The 13,968-nt window shown below is 60.8% G+C and overlaps 1 protein-coding gene across 1 annotated transcript in view; it reads right to left on the bottom strand.

Moving 5' to 3' along the window:
* Positions 1-405: 405 nt before the first annotated feature.
* SORL1 (sortilin related receptor 1) overlaps positions 406-13,968 on the bottom strand; it is a 152,796-nt gene continuing 139,233 nt past the window's right edge. Inside the window, exons 43-48 of the mRNA XM_081113349.1 lie at positions 13,038-13,202; positions 11,662-11,836; positions 10,703-10,809; positions 7,803-7,995; positions 2,291-2,503; positions 406-554 (exon numbers count right to left, since the gene is read on the bottom strand). Coding sequence (XP_080969475.1) covers positions 487-554; positions 2,291-2,503; positions 7,803-7,995; positions 10,703-10,809; positions 11,662-11,836; positions 13,038-13,202 — 921 coding nt within the window. The 3' untranslated portion in view covers positions 406-486. The remainder of the gene's footprint in view (positions 555-2,290; positions 2,504-7,802; positions 7,996-10,702; positions 10,810-11,661; positions 11,837-13,037; positions 13,203-13,968) is intronic.

Genomic DNA, 13,968 nt, shown 5'->3' with positions numbered 1-13,968 from the left:
TCGCCATGGTGTCAGGCGGCCCTCACGCCCCCCATGCAGAGTCCCAATAAGTTAACAGAAAGACATAACAGAATCTTCCCACCAAACGTTCACACACTAAACCCAAACGAAATCCAAAATGCGGAGCGTCCTTTCCACGAGGAGGGACTCCACTCGCCACTCTCCTGACCTGTTTATCAAATGCATTTATGTGTCTTAGAAAAATAAAAGATGGCGATTTACTCAACCAGAGCCATCTCACAGCCCTGCAAGCCGACATCACACCGCATCAAAGCCGTCGGGCGGCCAAAGCCAACGCGCTTGACGTTCACCATTGTTACTACAAAGTTCATTCATTCCTTTCTTTCTTCTTCAGTTTGTTTGGTTTTGGCCCGTATAAAAATAACATATTGCAACTCAAAGTGCATCTTTTAAAATAAACCATCAACTCTCTTTATCAAATAAAATATTTACACCATTTGGTTTCTTGCGAGGAAAGGAGCTCTCTCAGGCTATCACCATGGGGACGTCGTCGGAAAATCCAGTTATCATCGGGGTGTCTTCGTCATCCTCCCCTAAAGCAGAACAGCCAGCGTGAGTCCCAGCACACGGTGTCTGTCCAGCCTCCCGCCACCATGCCCCTCCGTACCCTTGTGCCTGCCCCCGCCCCGCCCCCACTATCACCGGCCCAGCCCTAGGCACAGCCAGCAACGCTGAAGCCCAGTCCAGCTTCGCTCTGACTCAGTCACCTCCCCATCAGCAGGTGGCCAAGCTCCTTCTAAGAACTGCTTGGACCGAACCACGTAAGCAAAGCCCATCTTTTGGGAAGGAGCGTCTGACTCCGCACTTACATGTCCCCGGTGTTTCACTCCCGCCTTGGGGTGACGCACACCGGGAGCACAGTGAGCTGTCTGCGCGGGCTCTCCCCCAGCCCTGGGCTTTAGGGAAGGATCTGAGGCCTGAGTGTTCGGAGGACAGCTGCCCAGCTTAAGGCCGTCCTGTGACCCAGGTGCGCCCCGTGGGGCTGCCCAGCGCCCTCCCTGGCCCTGCTGGCAGCACCTCAGTGGCTGACTCCCCCTGCCCAACACGCAGCGCCCGCTGCACTCACGCAAGGGCGCCCACAAACGCACAGCAGAAAGGAGCTGAGAAGCAGCAGGCAGAGCTAATGCAAACGGTCGGGGGTGGGAGTTCAGAAACGTCCTGACAAACAAACCATAATTCATGTACAGAAAGCAACGACTACACACCCTCAGCTCAGCAACCTGAGTGTGGAGGGGCCCAAGCTGAGGGAGGTCCCCACACACCCACTTCAGTACAGGAGTGGCCACAGCTCGACTGGCACTTGATGGGTGAGTGTAGGCCAGTGATGGCGAACCTATGACACCCGTGTCAGAGGTGACATGCGAACTCATTTTTTTGGTTGATTTTTCTTTGTTAAATGGCATTTAAATATATAAAATAAACATCAAAAATATAAGTCTTTGTTTTACTATGGTTACAAATGTCAAAAAATTTCTCTATGTGACACGGCACCAGAGTTAAGTTAGGGTTTTTCAAAATGCTGACACGCCGAGCTCCAAAGGTTCGCTGTCACTGCTGTAGACGTTTATAAACGGGCTTGTCCTCGTGCCCGGCCACGTGCTGTCAGTACAGAGGGGCAGCCAGCGAGGCTGCACTAACATCAGAAAGGGGACAGCAAGGTGGAAGCATGGCTTCTTGTCTTTTGTTAATCTCCCCCCTCCCCACCTCCAGGATGTTTTCCCACTGATTATTAGGGAAAAGTGGAAAGGAGAGGTAAAGACAGAGAGAAACATCCATGTGAGAGAAACACATCGATGGGTTGGCTCCTGCACGAGCCCCGACCAGGGCCTGGGCTGGGAGGAGCCTGCAACCGAGGTCTGTGCCCTTGACCGGAATCGAATCCGGGACCCTTCAGTCCGCAGGCCGATGCCCTCTCCACTGAGCCCAACTGGCCAGGGCGAAAGCATGACTTTTCATCTTGACTGGGTGTGGGGACCTCCGACCTCTGGTCTGAAGGATAAGGGGCCGGGACTGAGAGCCTGACAGGCTGCTGCTCCTGCACCAGGCAGCACCCAGCAGGGCTTCCCTGGAGCTGCGCTCAGCCAGCGCCACACTTCCCCAGGGACAATGCTTTCACGGGTTTAACCCCAAGCAATGGGATCGCTGTCAACACCGTGCCCTCTAGACCCAGAGGATGGGCCCAGGTAGGTGCTTCCTAACCAAGGCCCCCCTGGGGTCCGCCCTGCCCAGGGAGGATGGGCCATGTGCCCAGGGAGGATGGGCCACGTACCCAGGTCGTCGCCCGAGGAGAAGACGGCCGAGCCCAGCCGGGAGCTGTAGTGGCTGTTGGCGAAGGCGGTGAAGCTGCCCTGCAGCCGCCGGTGCTTGGCATACAGGACGGCGAAGCCAACCCCCAGGCTCAGCAGGACCAGGAACAGGATGGGCACCACCACGGCAGCCACGTCGGGAGCCCTGGCAGCCTGCAGCGCTGACGCATCCCCACCTGCAAGGGAAGAGGCAGCCGTCAGCCTCCCGGAGAGGGCAGGAGCCGGAGTCAGAGCAGGCAGCCCTCACCGCCCCCCACGCAGAACACGGGGAGCCTGCCACACCCGCTCAGACCGCCTGCCGCTGGCCAGGCTCCCGCACACGGTGCAGCGTGGCTCCTGGCTCCCGGCCTGAGCCCACAGACCCCAGCCCTTTGCCTGCAAACACGGTAACTCCACGGGACTGCTAACACACCTTGCGGGTTATTTGGGTCATCTCTCCAAAGGGAGACCTTTGCTGAGCCCCGACACTGGTTTCCGTAGCAACTGCTTAAGCCACGGGCGTGCCTCGCAGAGGAGGACGGGGTCAGACGTGTGTGGGAGCCATGTGCTCAGCACTAGTGAATGGGACTGCGTTGACTCCCCCACCTCGCACCAGACCCCCAACTGCACTCCCTGAAGCTCCGTGAAGCGACAGACAGCACTGCTCCCCTGCAGCCCGGACTCATCGGCGCAGGGAGCTTTACAGGGTTTTACTTCGACCGAGAGGGTGAGAACCTCCTATAAACACCTGACATTGTTTACACTCTGCAAAGCCAGGCACGTGTCTCTAACCTGACCATGTGCCGCTTCCCATCGTCTTAAACACACGCCAGCTCCACGCCGGCGTCACAGGCTCTGGGCAGCGATCTCCGGCCAGTGCACCCTGAGACTGTTCACCACAGGCACCCCCGGCCAGGCCGTTGGGGCGCCGACCCTGCTCCCTCAGGTCACCAGATGAAAACATGGCAACACAACAACCGCCATCCAGTGTGAACAAATCAAAGTTATATTTTTGGGGTTTTTTGGTCCGATGGGCAAAACTACCCCACTTTCTGGTGCCACAGAGTTGCAGTCCTTGGCCGGCGGGTGCCACGGGAGGCAGAGCGGAAGCCGCTGCTGTAGAGCAAAGCCGTTCCCTGTGGGGTCAGGGCCGGGACCCCTGAGGGGCAGACTTTATCTCAGAAACCCCAGGCGCCTGAGCTGCAGGCAGGATGTGGGCCTGGGAGCCTGTTCTCTAAGGAAGCACAGTGGACACTCTGGGTCCCCACGGAGCCTGGGAGCCTGCTCGGCTGGGGCTGCCCCCTGGAGCAGGGGAGGGCCTTGGCTGGGCCTGGCCTCAGGCAGAAACCGGCAGCTGCCCAGGGATTCCCCCCAACAGGGTCTCTTGGAGACAGGCCTGGGAGCAGGGTCTCGCCAAATATAACAATTCAGTATTTGTGTCTTTAATTTCTGTCATTATTGACTTAGCAAAAGCAAAAAGGAGCGTATACCATGTGTGGCAACCTAACCCCAACTGTGAGGTGGCTGTGAGGGGGTGGCTCACGGCTGGGGCAGTCCAGAGGGGGCAGCAGGTGGAAGAGGCAGGAGTAAGGGGGCTCCTGCCCCCAGCACAGCCCAGGCCCAGAGAGCAGCACAGGGCAGGATGCAGACTGGGGGCGAACCAGGGTTTCCGAGGCAGCGGGCAGGGGTCCGCACAGCAGCGTCCCCAAGTCTGCGGAAAAGTTGCTGATTGGTTCCCCTGAAACGGAGGAAATGCCAGGCTCCCAAGTGCTGTTATTAACCCACCGTTTACCAAGAGAGGCTCCTGGGCAACCCTGGGCGACACCCAGCATGTGGTCACTGACACCCGCAGCTCCCCGCCTCGCCCGCTCAGGGCGACACCCAGCATGTGGTCACTGACACCTGCAGCTCCCCCGCCTCGCCCGCTCAGGGCGACACCCAGCATGTGGTCACTGACACCTGCAGCTCCCCCGCTCAGGGCGACACCCAGCATGTGGTCACTGACACCTGCAGCTCCCCCGCTCAGGGCGACACCCAGCATGTGGTCACTGACACCTGCAGCTCCCCCGCTCAGGGCGACACCCAGCATGTGGTCACTGACACCTGCAGCTCCCCCGCCTCGCCCGCTCAGGGCGACACCCAGCATGTGGTCACTGACACCCGCAGCTCCCCGCCTCGCCCGCTCAGGGTGACACCCAGCATGTGGTCACTGACACCCGCAGCTCCCCCGCCTCGCCCGCTCAGGGCGACACCCAGCATGTGGTCACTGACACCTGCAGCTCCCCTGCCTCGCCCGCTCAGGGTGACACCCAGCATGTGGTCACTGACACCTGCAGCTCCCCCGCCACGCCCGCTCAGGGCGACACCCAGCATGTGGTCACTGACACCTGCAGCTCCCCCGCCTCGCCCGCTCAGGGCGACACCCAGCATGTGGTCACTGACACCTGCAGCTCCCCCGCCTCGCCTGCTCAGGGCGACACCCAGCATGTGGTCACTGACACCCGCAGCTCCCCGCCTCGCCCGCTCAGGGCGACACCCAGCATGTGGTCACTGACACCTGCAGCTCCCCCGCTCAGGGCGACACCCAGCATGTGGTCACTGACACCTGCAGCTCCCCCGCCTCGCCCGCTCAGGGCGACACCCAGCATGTGGTCACTGACACCTGCAGCTCCCCCGCCTCGCCCGCTCAGGGCGACACCCAGCATGTGGTCACTGACACCCGCAGCTCCCCGCCTCGCCCGCTCAGGGTGACACCCAGCATGTGGTCACTGACACCCGCAGCTCCCCCACCTCGCCCGCTCAGGGCGACACCCAGCATGTGGTCACTGACACCCGCAGCTCCCCGCCTCGCCCGCTCAGGGCGACACCCAGCATGTGGTCACTGACACCTGCAGCTCCCCTGCCTCGCCCGCTCAGGGTGACACCCAGCATGTGGTCACTGACACCTGCAGCTCCCCCGCCTCGCCCGCTCAGGGTGACACCCAGCATGTGGTCACTGACACCTGCAGCTCCCGCCTCGCCCGCTCAGGGCGACACCCAGCATGTGGTCACTGACACCCGCAGCTCCCCGCCTCGCCCGCTCAGGGTGACACCCAGCATGTGGTCACTGACACCCGCAGCTCCCCCGCTCAGGGCGACACCCAGCATGTGGTCACTGACACCTGCAGCTCCCCCGCCTCACCCGCTCAGGGTGACACCCAGCATGTGGTCACTGACACCCGCAGCTCCCCGCCTCGCCCGCTCAGGGTGACACCCAGCATGTGGTCACTGACACCCGCAGCTCCCCGCCTCGCCCGCTCAGGGTGACACCCAGCATGTGGTCACTGACACCTGCAGCTCCCCCGCCTCACCCGCTCAGGGTGACACCCAGCATGTGGTCACTGACACCTGCAGCTCCCCCGCCTCACCCGCTCAGGGTGACACTCAGCATGTGGTCACTGACACCTGCAGCTCCCCCGCCTCGCCGCTCAGGGTGACACCCAGCATGTGGTCACTGACACCTGCAGCTCCCCCGCCTTGCCCGCTCAGGGTGACACCCAGCATGTGGTCACTGACACCTGCAGCTCGCCAGCCTCGCCCGCTCAGGGCGACACTCAGCATGTGGTCACTGACACCCGCAGCTCCCCGCCTCGCCCGCTCAGGGCGACACCCAGCATGTGGTCACTGACACCTGCAGCTCCCTGACCTCACCCGCTCAGGGCGACACTCAGCATGTGGTCACTGGCACCTGCAGCTCCCCGCCTCGCCCGCTCAGGGTGACACCCAGCATGTGGTCACTGACACCTGCAGCTCCCCGCCTCGCCCGCTCAGGGTGACACCCAGCATGTGGTGACTGACACCTGCAGCTCCCCCGCCTCGCCTGCTCAGGGTGACACTCAGCATGTGGTCACTGACACCCGCAGCTCCCCGCCTCGCCCGCCTCAGGGTGACACTCAGCATGTGGCCACTGACACCTGCAGCTCCCCGCCTCGCCCGCTCAGGGCGACACCCAGCATGTGGTCACTGACACCTGCAGCTCCCCTGCCTCGCCCGCTCAGGGTGACACCCAGCATGTGGTCACTGACACCTGCAGCTCCCCCGCCTCGCCCGCTCAGGGTGACACCCAGCATGTGGTCACTGACACCTGCAGCTCCCCCGCCTCGCCCGCTCAGGGCGACACCCAGCATGTGGTCACTGACACCTGCAGCTCCCCCGCCTCGCCTGCTCAGGGCGACACCCAGCATGTGGTCACTGACACCTGCAGCTCCCCCGCCTCGCCTGCTCAGGGTGACACCCAGCATGTGGTCACTGACACCTGCAGCTCGCCTGCCTCGCCCGCTCAGGGCGACACTCAGCATGTGGTCACTGACACCCGCAGCTCCCCGCCTCGCCCGCTCAGGGCGACACCCAGCATGTGGTCACTGACACCTGCAGCTCCCTGACCTCACCCGCTCAGGGCGACACTCAGCATGTGGTCACTGACACCTGCAGCTCCCCTGCTCAGGGTGACACTCAGCATGTGGTCACTGGCACCTGCAGCTCCCCGCCTCGCCCGCTCAGGGTGACACCCAGCATGTGGTCACTGACACCTGCAGCTCCCCGCCTCGCCCGCTCAGGGTGACACCCAGCATGTGGTGACTGACACCTGCAGCTCCCCCGCCTCGCCTGCTCAGGGTGACACTCAGCATGTGGTCACTGACACCCGCAGCTCCCCGCCTCGCCCGCCTCAGGGTGACACTCAGCATGTGGCCACTGACACCTGCAGCTCCCCGCCTCGCCCGCTCAGGGCGACACCCAGCATGTGGTCACTGACACCTGCAGCTCCCCTGCCTCGCCCGCTCAGGGTGACACCCAGCATGTGGTCACTGACACCTGCAGCTCCCCCGCCTCGCCCGCTCAGGGTGACACCCAGCATGTGGTCACTGACACCTGCAGCTCCCCCGCCTCGCCCGCTCAGGGCGACACCCAGCATGTGGTCACTGACACCTGCAGCTCCCCCGCCTCGCCAGCTCAAGGCGACACCCAGCATGTGGTCACTGACACCTGCAGCTCCCCCGTCTCGCCCGCTCAGGGCGACACCCAGCATGTGGTCACTGACACCTGCAGCTCCCCCGCCTCGCCCGCTCAGGGCGACTGACACCCAGCATGTGGTGACTGACACCTGCAGCTCCCCCGCCTCGCCTGCTCAGGGTGACACTCAGCATGTGGTCACTGACACCTGCAGCTCCCCGCCTCGCCCGCTCAGGGCGACACCCAGCATGTGGTCACTGACACCCGCACCTCCCCCGCCTCGCCCGCTCAGGGTGACACCCAGCATGTGGTCACTGACACCCGCAGCTCCCCGCCTCGCCCGCTCAGGGTGCGTATAAATACGCCCGTGCCGGGTTAAGTGGGTAGTTTAGTGATTTTCTTTTGCACCGAAGGGTGAGTATTTTAGAAAGCATCTTTTCATCGGCCACGCTCCGTGCTTAGTATGTTTCCCGGGACCGAGGCGGGAACTGGAGGCAGCAGACTGACCTGACCCCAAGTCGTCGAAGAGCAGCACAGCCGGCTCCCCACAGAGCTGGCTGCCCAGGAGGCAGCTGGCTCGCACGGTGAACGTGTAATTGTGACCCAGCTTCAGGTTGGAGACTTTGAAGAAATTGTCGGTCGTGTTCCCGAGGTAAGCCGTGGTGTTCATGGCGTTATCGAAGGCGTGTATCTCGTAGCCCTGGGAACAGAGAGAGCGGGTCAGGCAGCTGAGGCAGGCTGCCCGCTCCACGCGGCTTCCCCTGCCCGACCTCCCCCTCGCGCTCACGGGTGTCAGAGCGCCTTGGGTATCCCACAAGAGCTTTCTGCGTCACCTCTGGGATCCTGGATCCAGAAAACAGGCACTTCCCATCCCAAGCGTCTCAAATACCCGCAGTGCAGCCCGAACCACAGCCCCGTTCCAGACACCCCACCCGGCCACACCAAGGCTCTGGCAGCAGCCCACGCGTCTCAGGCAATGTTAGTGCCACCGAGAACCTGGACAATTCAGTAGGAGCGGCTGGAATGGGTTCTGCTAATCCTATGTAACTAATATGCTAAGTGTCTGGTCATCTGTTCAACCAATCAAAGCGTAATATGCTAATGATATGCTAAGGCCACGCAACTGCTCACTATGACATGCACTGACCACCAGGGGGCAGATGCTCCCCGACTGGTAGGCTAGCTTGCTGCTGGGGTCTGGCAGATCGGGACTGAGCCAGACAGGCCTGATCGAGACGGGCTAGACATGCCTGCAGCCCTTCCACAGTCCCTCCCGCCCTGATCGCACACCAGTGGGGTCCCTCGGCCTGGCCTGCGCCCTCTCACAATCCAGGACCCCTCAGGGCATGTCGGAGAGCCGGTTTCGGCCGATCCCACAGGGACCCCTCCTCTGCCCAGGGCTCCTTGCTTCCCGGCTTTTCCAGGCTGGTGGCAGCCCCCTTGGCCCGGCCTTGCCGTAACGAGGGCTCTGCAGGGCGAATGAAATAAGCAAGTTTGCGACTGACACGGGCTGATTCCTGTGCTGGAAACATCCCAACTGGGACAGCCCTGACCCACATGCCGTGGGCTCCGGACAGACCTGAGGACTCCTGCTGCTTTCCCGTGGTCCAGTGTCTAACCCCCACCCCCACCCAAAACAGACCCACCTGCGGGCCCCACTGCATCCTCAAAGTCTCCTGGTCCCTGACCTGTCTACTCTGGGAACTCCATGTCAGGGGAGGGAGGTCGTGCAGGGCTCGGCCAGAGCCACCGGGCTGGGCAGCTGAGCTGCAGCCCCAACCGAGACGCTGGGCTCCTGCCCCCAGGAAGGGCCGATGACAGCCACCGCCAAGCCACGCCCCCAACGCCCGTCCTCTCCGTGCCCTGGCGCTCCTCACACTCTAATGCCAAGTCCACGAGGCATGCAGGAAGAAGCTAAACGACGGCATCCACCACCCGTAACCTATTCTGCGTCCTCTTCTGCGGGTGGCAGGTTCTCCTCCTCCACAAACAAAACTGCCCTGCGGCCTCGCACGCCAACTCTTCACGTCGTTTCCTTAGCACCGGGTGGGGGCTGCCCCGCCCGATAAAGCTCACCCTAACCCTAACCCTGCCAAGGCAGCGGGGCGAGGTCAGTAAATGTTTGACCAAATAGAGCCAGCGGGGCTCAGGGGTTGAGCATCGACCTGTGCACCAGGAGGTCACTGTTCGATTCCTGGTCAGGGCCCAGGCCCAGGTGGAGGGCTTGATTCCCAGTGTGTGTGTGTGTGTGTGTGTGTGCGTGTGTGTGCAGGGGTGGTGGTGGTGGTGCAAGAGGCAGCCGATCAATGATTCTCTCACCACTGATGTTTCCATCTCTCTCTCCCTCTCCCTTCTTCTCTAAAATCATTTAAGAAAGTATATAGCAGGCTAATTTTTAAGTTGATAATTTTGTGGGGCCTGCGAGTGATGTCATAAATGTCCAAATGCTCCCCCCGCCGCCCCCGCCCGGGAGAGGAAAAGGAAAGAACTGCTGGGTCACAGGGTGAACACTTGCTGTTCTGATACCTGTCACCACAGTGCCTCACAGAGGCTGAGCCGACTCATTCCCGGTGCTAACCTCCCCGTCACCCGACGGGGGCGCCTCCTCGAGCTCTGCCCGTTGAGAGGGAAGAGCAGCCTTTGCTGCTTAGGTCACTAGTGACGCTGAGCATTTTTTCATTGCTTAACCTGCCGCCGGAACTTTTCACGTCACTTCTGGTACCTTCTTCAAAGTCAGAGTGTTTCTGTTGGAACTGCTCTGAGAGCGCTCTTTACATTTACGTGCACTAGTCATTTCCATCACGATGGTGGGAGCTGTGAGGACACCCCGACTGTAATTTAGCTTTGCTTCTGCCATGACACCGTGCCTTCTAGAACCTGGGACTCGGCGCGCACTAGCCGCCAGGCCGCCCAGGCGTTCCGTCCGCGAAGCTCAGGCTCTGCCGGCGATGGCCTGCCCACCCCGGGCACCAGCGCTGCTCAGTGCTCCCTCCTGCCCTCACTGCTGGAGCAGAGTACCTGGTCTCCGGTGAGGCAAACCGAGTGTTTTCCTGATGCGGACAGACTGCCTTCAGGTGCCTCTGCTCCCCTGACCTTCACAGGAGGAAGCTGCTGAGACGCCAGGTGGGGAGCAGCCTGGGCCCAGCGCTGGGCGCAGCCCCGTCACCGCCGCTGACTGTGGGGAGGGGCCCAGCGCCAGGAGGCCCAGCGGGGCAGCAGGCCTGGGAAGGACGGGCCCAGGGCAAGATGCTCATCTTCAAAGGGCAGTGTTTGCACTTCGCTAGGGAGCAACCCACAGCGGCGGTCCCCAGCCCCGTCCACGCCCTGCCTCGTGCTTCCCTTGCGCCGCTGCATGCTGGGAACAGCCTCCCAGCCAACTGTCCGTCACCGAGGAGGGAGGAACTCACCCTGCTCTCCTGAAAATACTTTTCCTTCAAAGCTAGACTTTTCCAAAACAGGAGGACGTGGTCATTTTCTGTGATGATTTTTAAGGCATCAGGTGCTGACAATGAAACTGAAAATTAACGATGAAACAGGATGCAGTTAGTGACCATACATTTGAATTGCCGTTTTCTTACGTCAAATGGAGATTGAATAATGCTCACCTTGAAGGACTGGATTAATTTAAGGAGAAAACACGTGTGCTGTTAGTACATAACCTAGCACATGGCAGACACTCTTGAGCTGGTGCCTCTCTTAGCCAAGAAACGTGAACAGTATCGAATATAGTAGCCTCACACCCCAGGAGCCAGAACCAAGCAGGCAGGCTGGAGGGAGGAGTGGGATGGGCTGACCTGGACTCCTGCTGCCCACCTTCCTGCTCTCCTGGTCATGAGCCAGAGGGGGAGCCGAGCCCAGCGAGGGGGAGCCGAGCCCAGCGAGGGGGAGGGCACTCCCTCCGCCCAGACAGCACAGCCAGGCCCCTCCTCTGCAGCCTTCATGGCCAGGGACCCAGCCCTGCCCGCGTTCTGAACTTGACCTGACTACAGAGCAGCCCCGCTGGCAGGATGGGATGCCCCTTCCTTAGCTGCCCGCGCTGGCCCCTCCATCTCTACGTCATGTTGCCTCCGGGCCAGGTGGCTTCATCCAGGCCCCCACCAACGGTGCCTGGCTTTAGTGGCAAATGCACAATTTTATTTCCTAACTATTTTGGGCATTCCCCCTCTATTTCCCTGTAAGTGTCAACACCAGCAGCACAGATTCAGAGAGAGAGAGATGATGGAATGGACGGCCGCTCCCCAGCTCACGGCACCCGGCTGGTGAGGCCTCGCACTGCTGGCCCATGTGGACCCTGTGGGCAGTGTCTGTCAGCCCCTCAGAAGGGCCAGCAGCACGCAACCCGCACAGGTGGCCTCTGCCTGCTCACCTGTGGTGACTTTTACGCTGGCATCTTTGCTCATGTTCCCCAGCTGGACAGCGACGTGGTACCTCCCTCCGGGCTCCAGCCTGCTCAGGGTGTACTCCACCGTGCTGTTCCGGGACTTCACTTTGTAGCTCCTGTCGCTCTTCCTTATTAGATCTTTGACTGCGACTGCGTACAACTGGGACAAGGAAAGGTCGTAGAAATGCGGCATTCCCCCGGGGGACACACCGTCTCAGGGGCTGTGCCCCTCAGCCCCAAAGTCTGACTCTGCTCTTTAGGAAGCTGTTGGTGGCTAGATCCAACCTCACAACAAGGATTCAACCCCAGAATTGTGCACAGAATTACACTTCAATCCCCAAAGCAATTCTAGCCTAGCCGGTTTGGCTCAGGGGATAGAGCACTGGCCTACAGACTGAAAGGTCCCAGATTCGATTCAGGTCACGGGCACATGCCCGAGTTGTGGGCCTGATCCCCAGAAGGGGGGTGAAGGAGGCAGCCAATCAGTGATTCTCATCATTGATGTTTCTGTCTCTCTCTGAAATCAATAAAAAAAATATATATTTTCAAAAAGCAATTTGAGGGAAAGCCTATGTATTGTGGCAGCAGCAGGGAGAGGGCAGGCAAGGAGAGCCCAGGTGAGTGCTGAACGTGGGCGTCCCCGCCTCCGGCGTCGCCCGGGATGCTCACGGGAGACACTGAGGGGAAGCGGTGAAGGCGGAAGCTTTCCTCTCTCTCAGGCTGCTTCTCACGGACGGGGACAGGGCACAGGAAAGGGACGGGCAGTGAGTGCAGCAGACCCACTCATTCCTCAGGAAGAAGTCCACAGACAAGAAGAGTCTTAGCAACCACACACTAAATGCCCCTGGACTGGGGTGGCCAGGGCAGAGGGCATGGAGGTGAAGGCAGCCAAGCAGGAGGACACAGGAGTTTTTCTAGATTCGATGTTTCTCCGTTTAGATCAGAACCAGCAAACTTTTATGTGAGGGTCCAGTTAGTAATAGTTGGGCCGTGAAGGCAGAGGACCAGTACTGCAGGACTCAGCTCCGCAATGCAGACGACGGAACACCTTGGTTCTAATCACACTGTTTTCAAAACCAGGTGACAGCCTGGACTGGCCCGCAGGCCTTTGCCAGGGAAGGAGATGTGAGAAGGCAGAGAAGCGGGGGTGAGCCAGGTCCCAGCTGGCAATGGGGGGGCGGGGTGACAACTAAGAAGAGGCACCTGTAACAACCCCCATCCTCAGTGGGACAGAAAGGAGGCCCCGGGTGAGCCCCCATCCCCAGGTCTACGGTGCCGGCCCAGGACACCGTCCTCACCCGCACACCTGCCCCCACACCACACTCAGAACACCCCGGGCTCCAGGGCCGCTGCGCGCTCACCAAGTCCTGGTCAGGGGAGTCATAAGGGGACTCCCACTTGATCACAGCGGAGGTCTTGCCCGTGCGCACCGTGTGCAGGTGGCGGGGCGGGAGCCGGCTGTCCGGGATCATCCGCACCACCACGGAGTCCGAGGACGGCCCCTGGTAAGGCACCACCACACGGACCTGCAACGAACACCCGTGCTCTCAGCTGTCGCCATCAACTCACTTCCCAATGAAACAGTGAGCCGCATGCACAACCAACTGAAATCTCACAGAAAGATTCACATGTGAACCAATTTCCCACGTGCCCTGAATGTCTGCTTTATTTTCTCAGAGGTACCACTGGTAACACTTGTGCACTTCCTTCCAGAAATGTCTTATGTATGTACTAGAGGCCCGGTGCACAAAAATTTGTGCACTCGGGGGTAGGGGTTCCCTCAGCCCGGCCTGTGCTCTCTCGCAGTCTGGGACCCCTTGGGGGATGATGCTGGCTTAGGCCTGCTTTCCAGGGGATTGGGCCTAAGCTGGCAGACATCTCTCTGGCAGCCCGGGAGCCCTCGGGGGATGTCCACTTGCCAGCAGGGAGCAGATCTAAGCTGCAGTCGGACATCCTTAGTGCTGCTGAGGAGGCAGGAGAGGCTCCCACCACCATCGCTGTGCTGGCAGCCATCAGCCTGGCTTGTGGCTGAGCAGAGCTCCCCCTGTGGGAGTGCACTGACCACCAGGGGACAGCTCCTGCATTGAGCATCTGCCCCCTGGTGGTCAGTGTGTGTCATAGTGACCAGTCATTCCCAGTTGTTCTGCTGTTAGGGTCAATTTGCATATTACCCTTTTATTATATAGAGTGCCTGGCCAGCCGGGGTGAGGGACTGATGGCTGTTTGCAGGCTGGCCAAGCCCCCCAGCAGGGACCCGCACCCCATGAGGGTATGGCCAGCCTGGGTGAGTGG

This window comes from Myotis nattereri (genome assembly GCF_964212035.1).
Source record: "Myotis nattereri genome assembly, chromosome: 19".
NCBI classification, from domain to species: domain Eukaryota; kingdom Metazoa; phylum Chordata; class Mammalia; order Chiroptera; family Vespertilionidae; genus Myotis; species Myotis nattereri.
The sequence above is the reverse complement of the archived record's forward strand: the minus strand, read 5'-3'. Positions and strand labels throughout refer to the sequence as shown.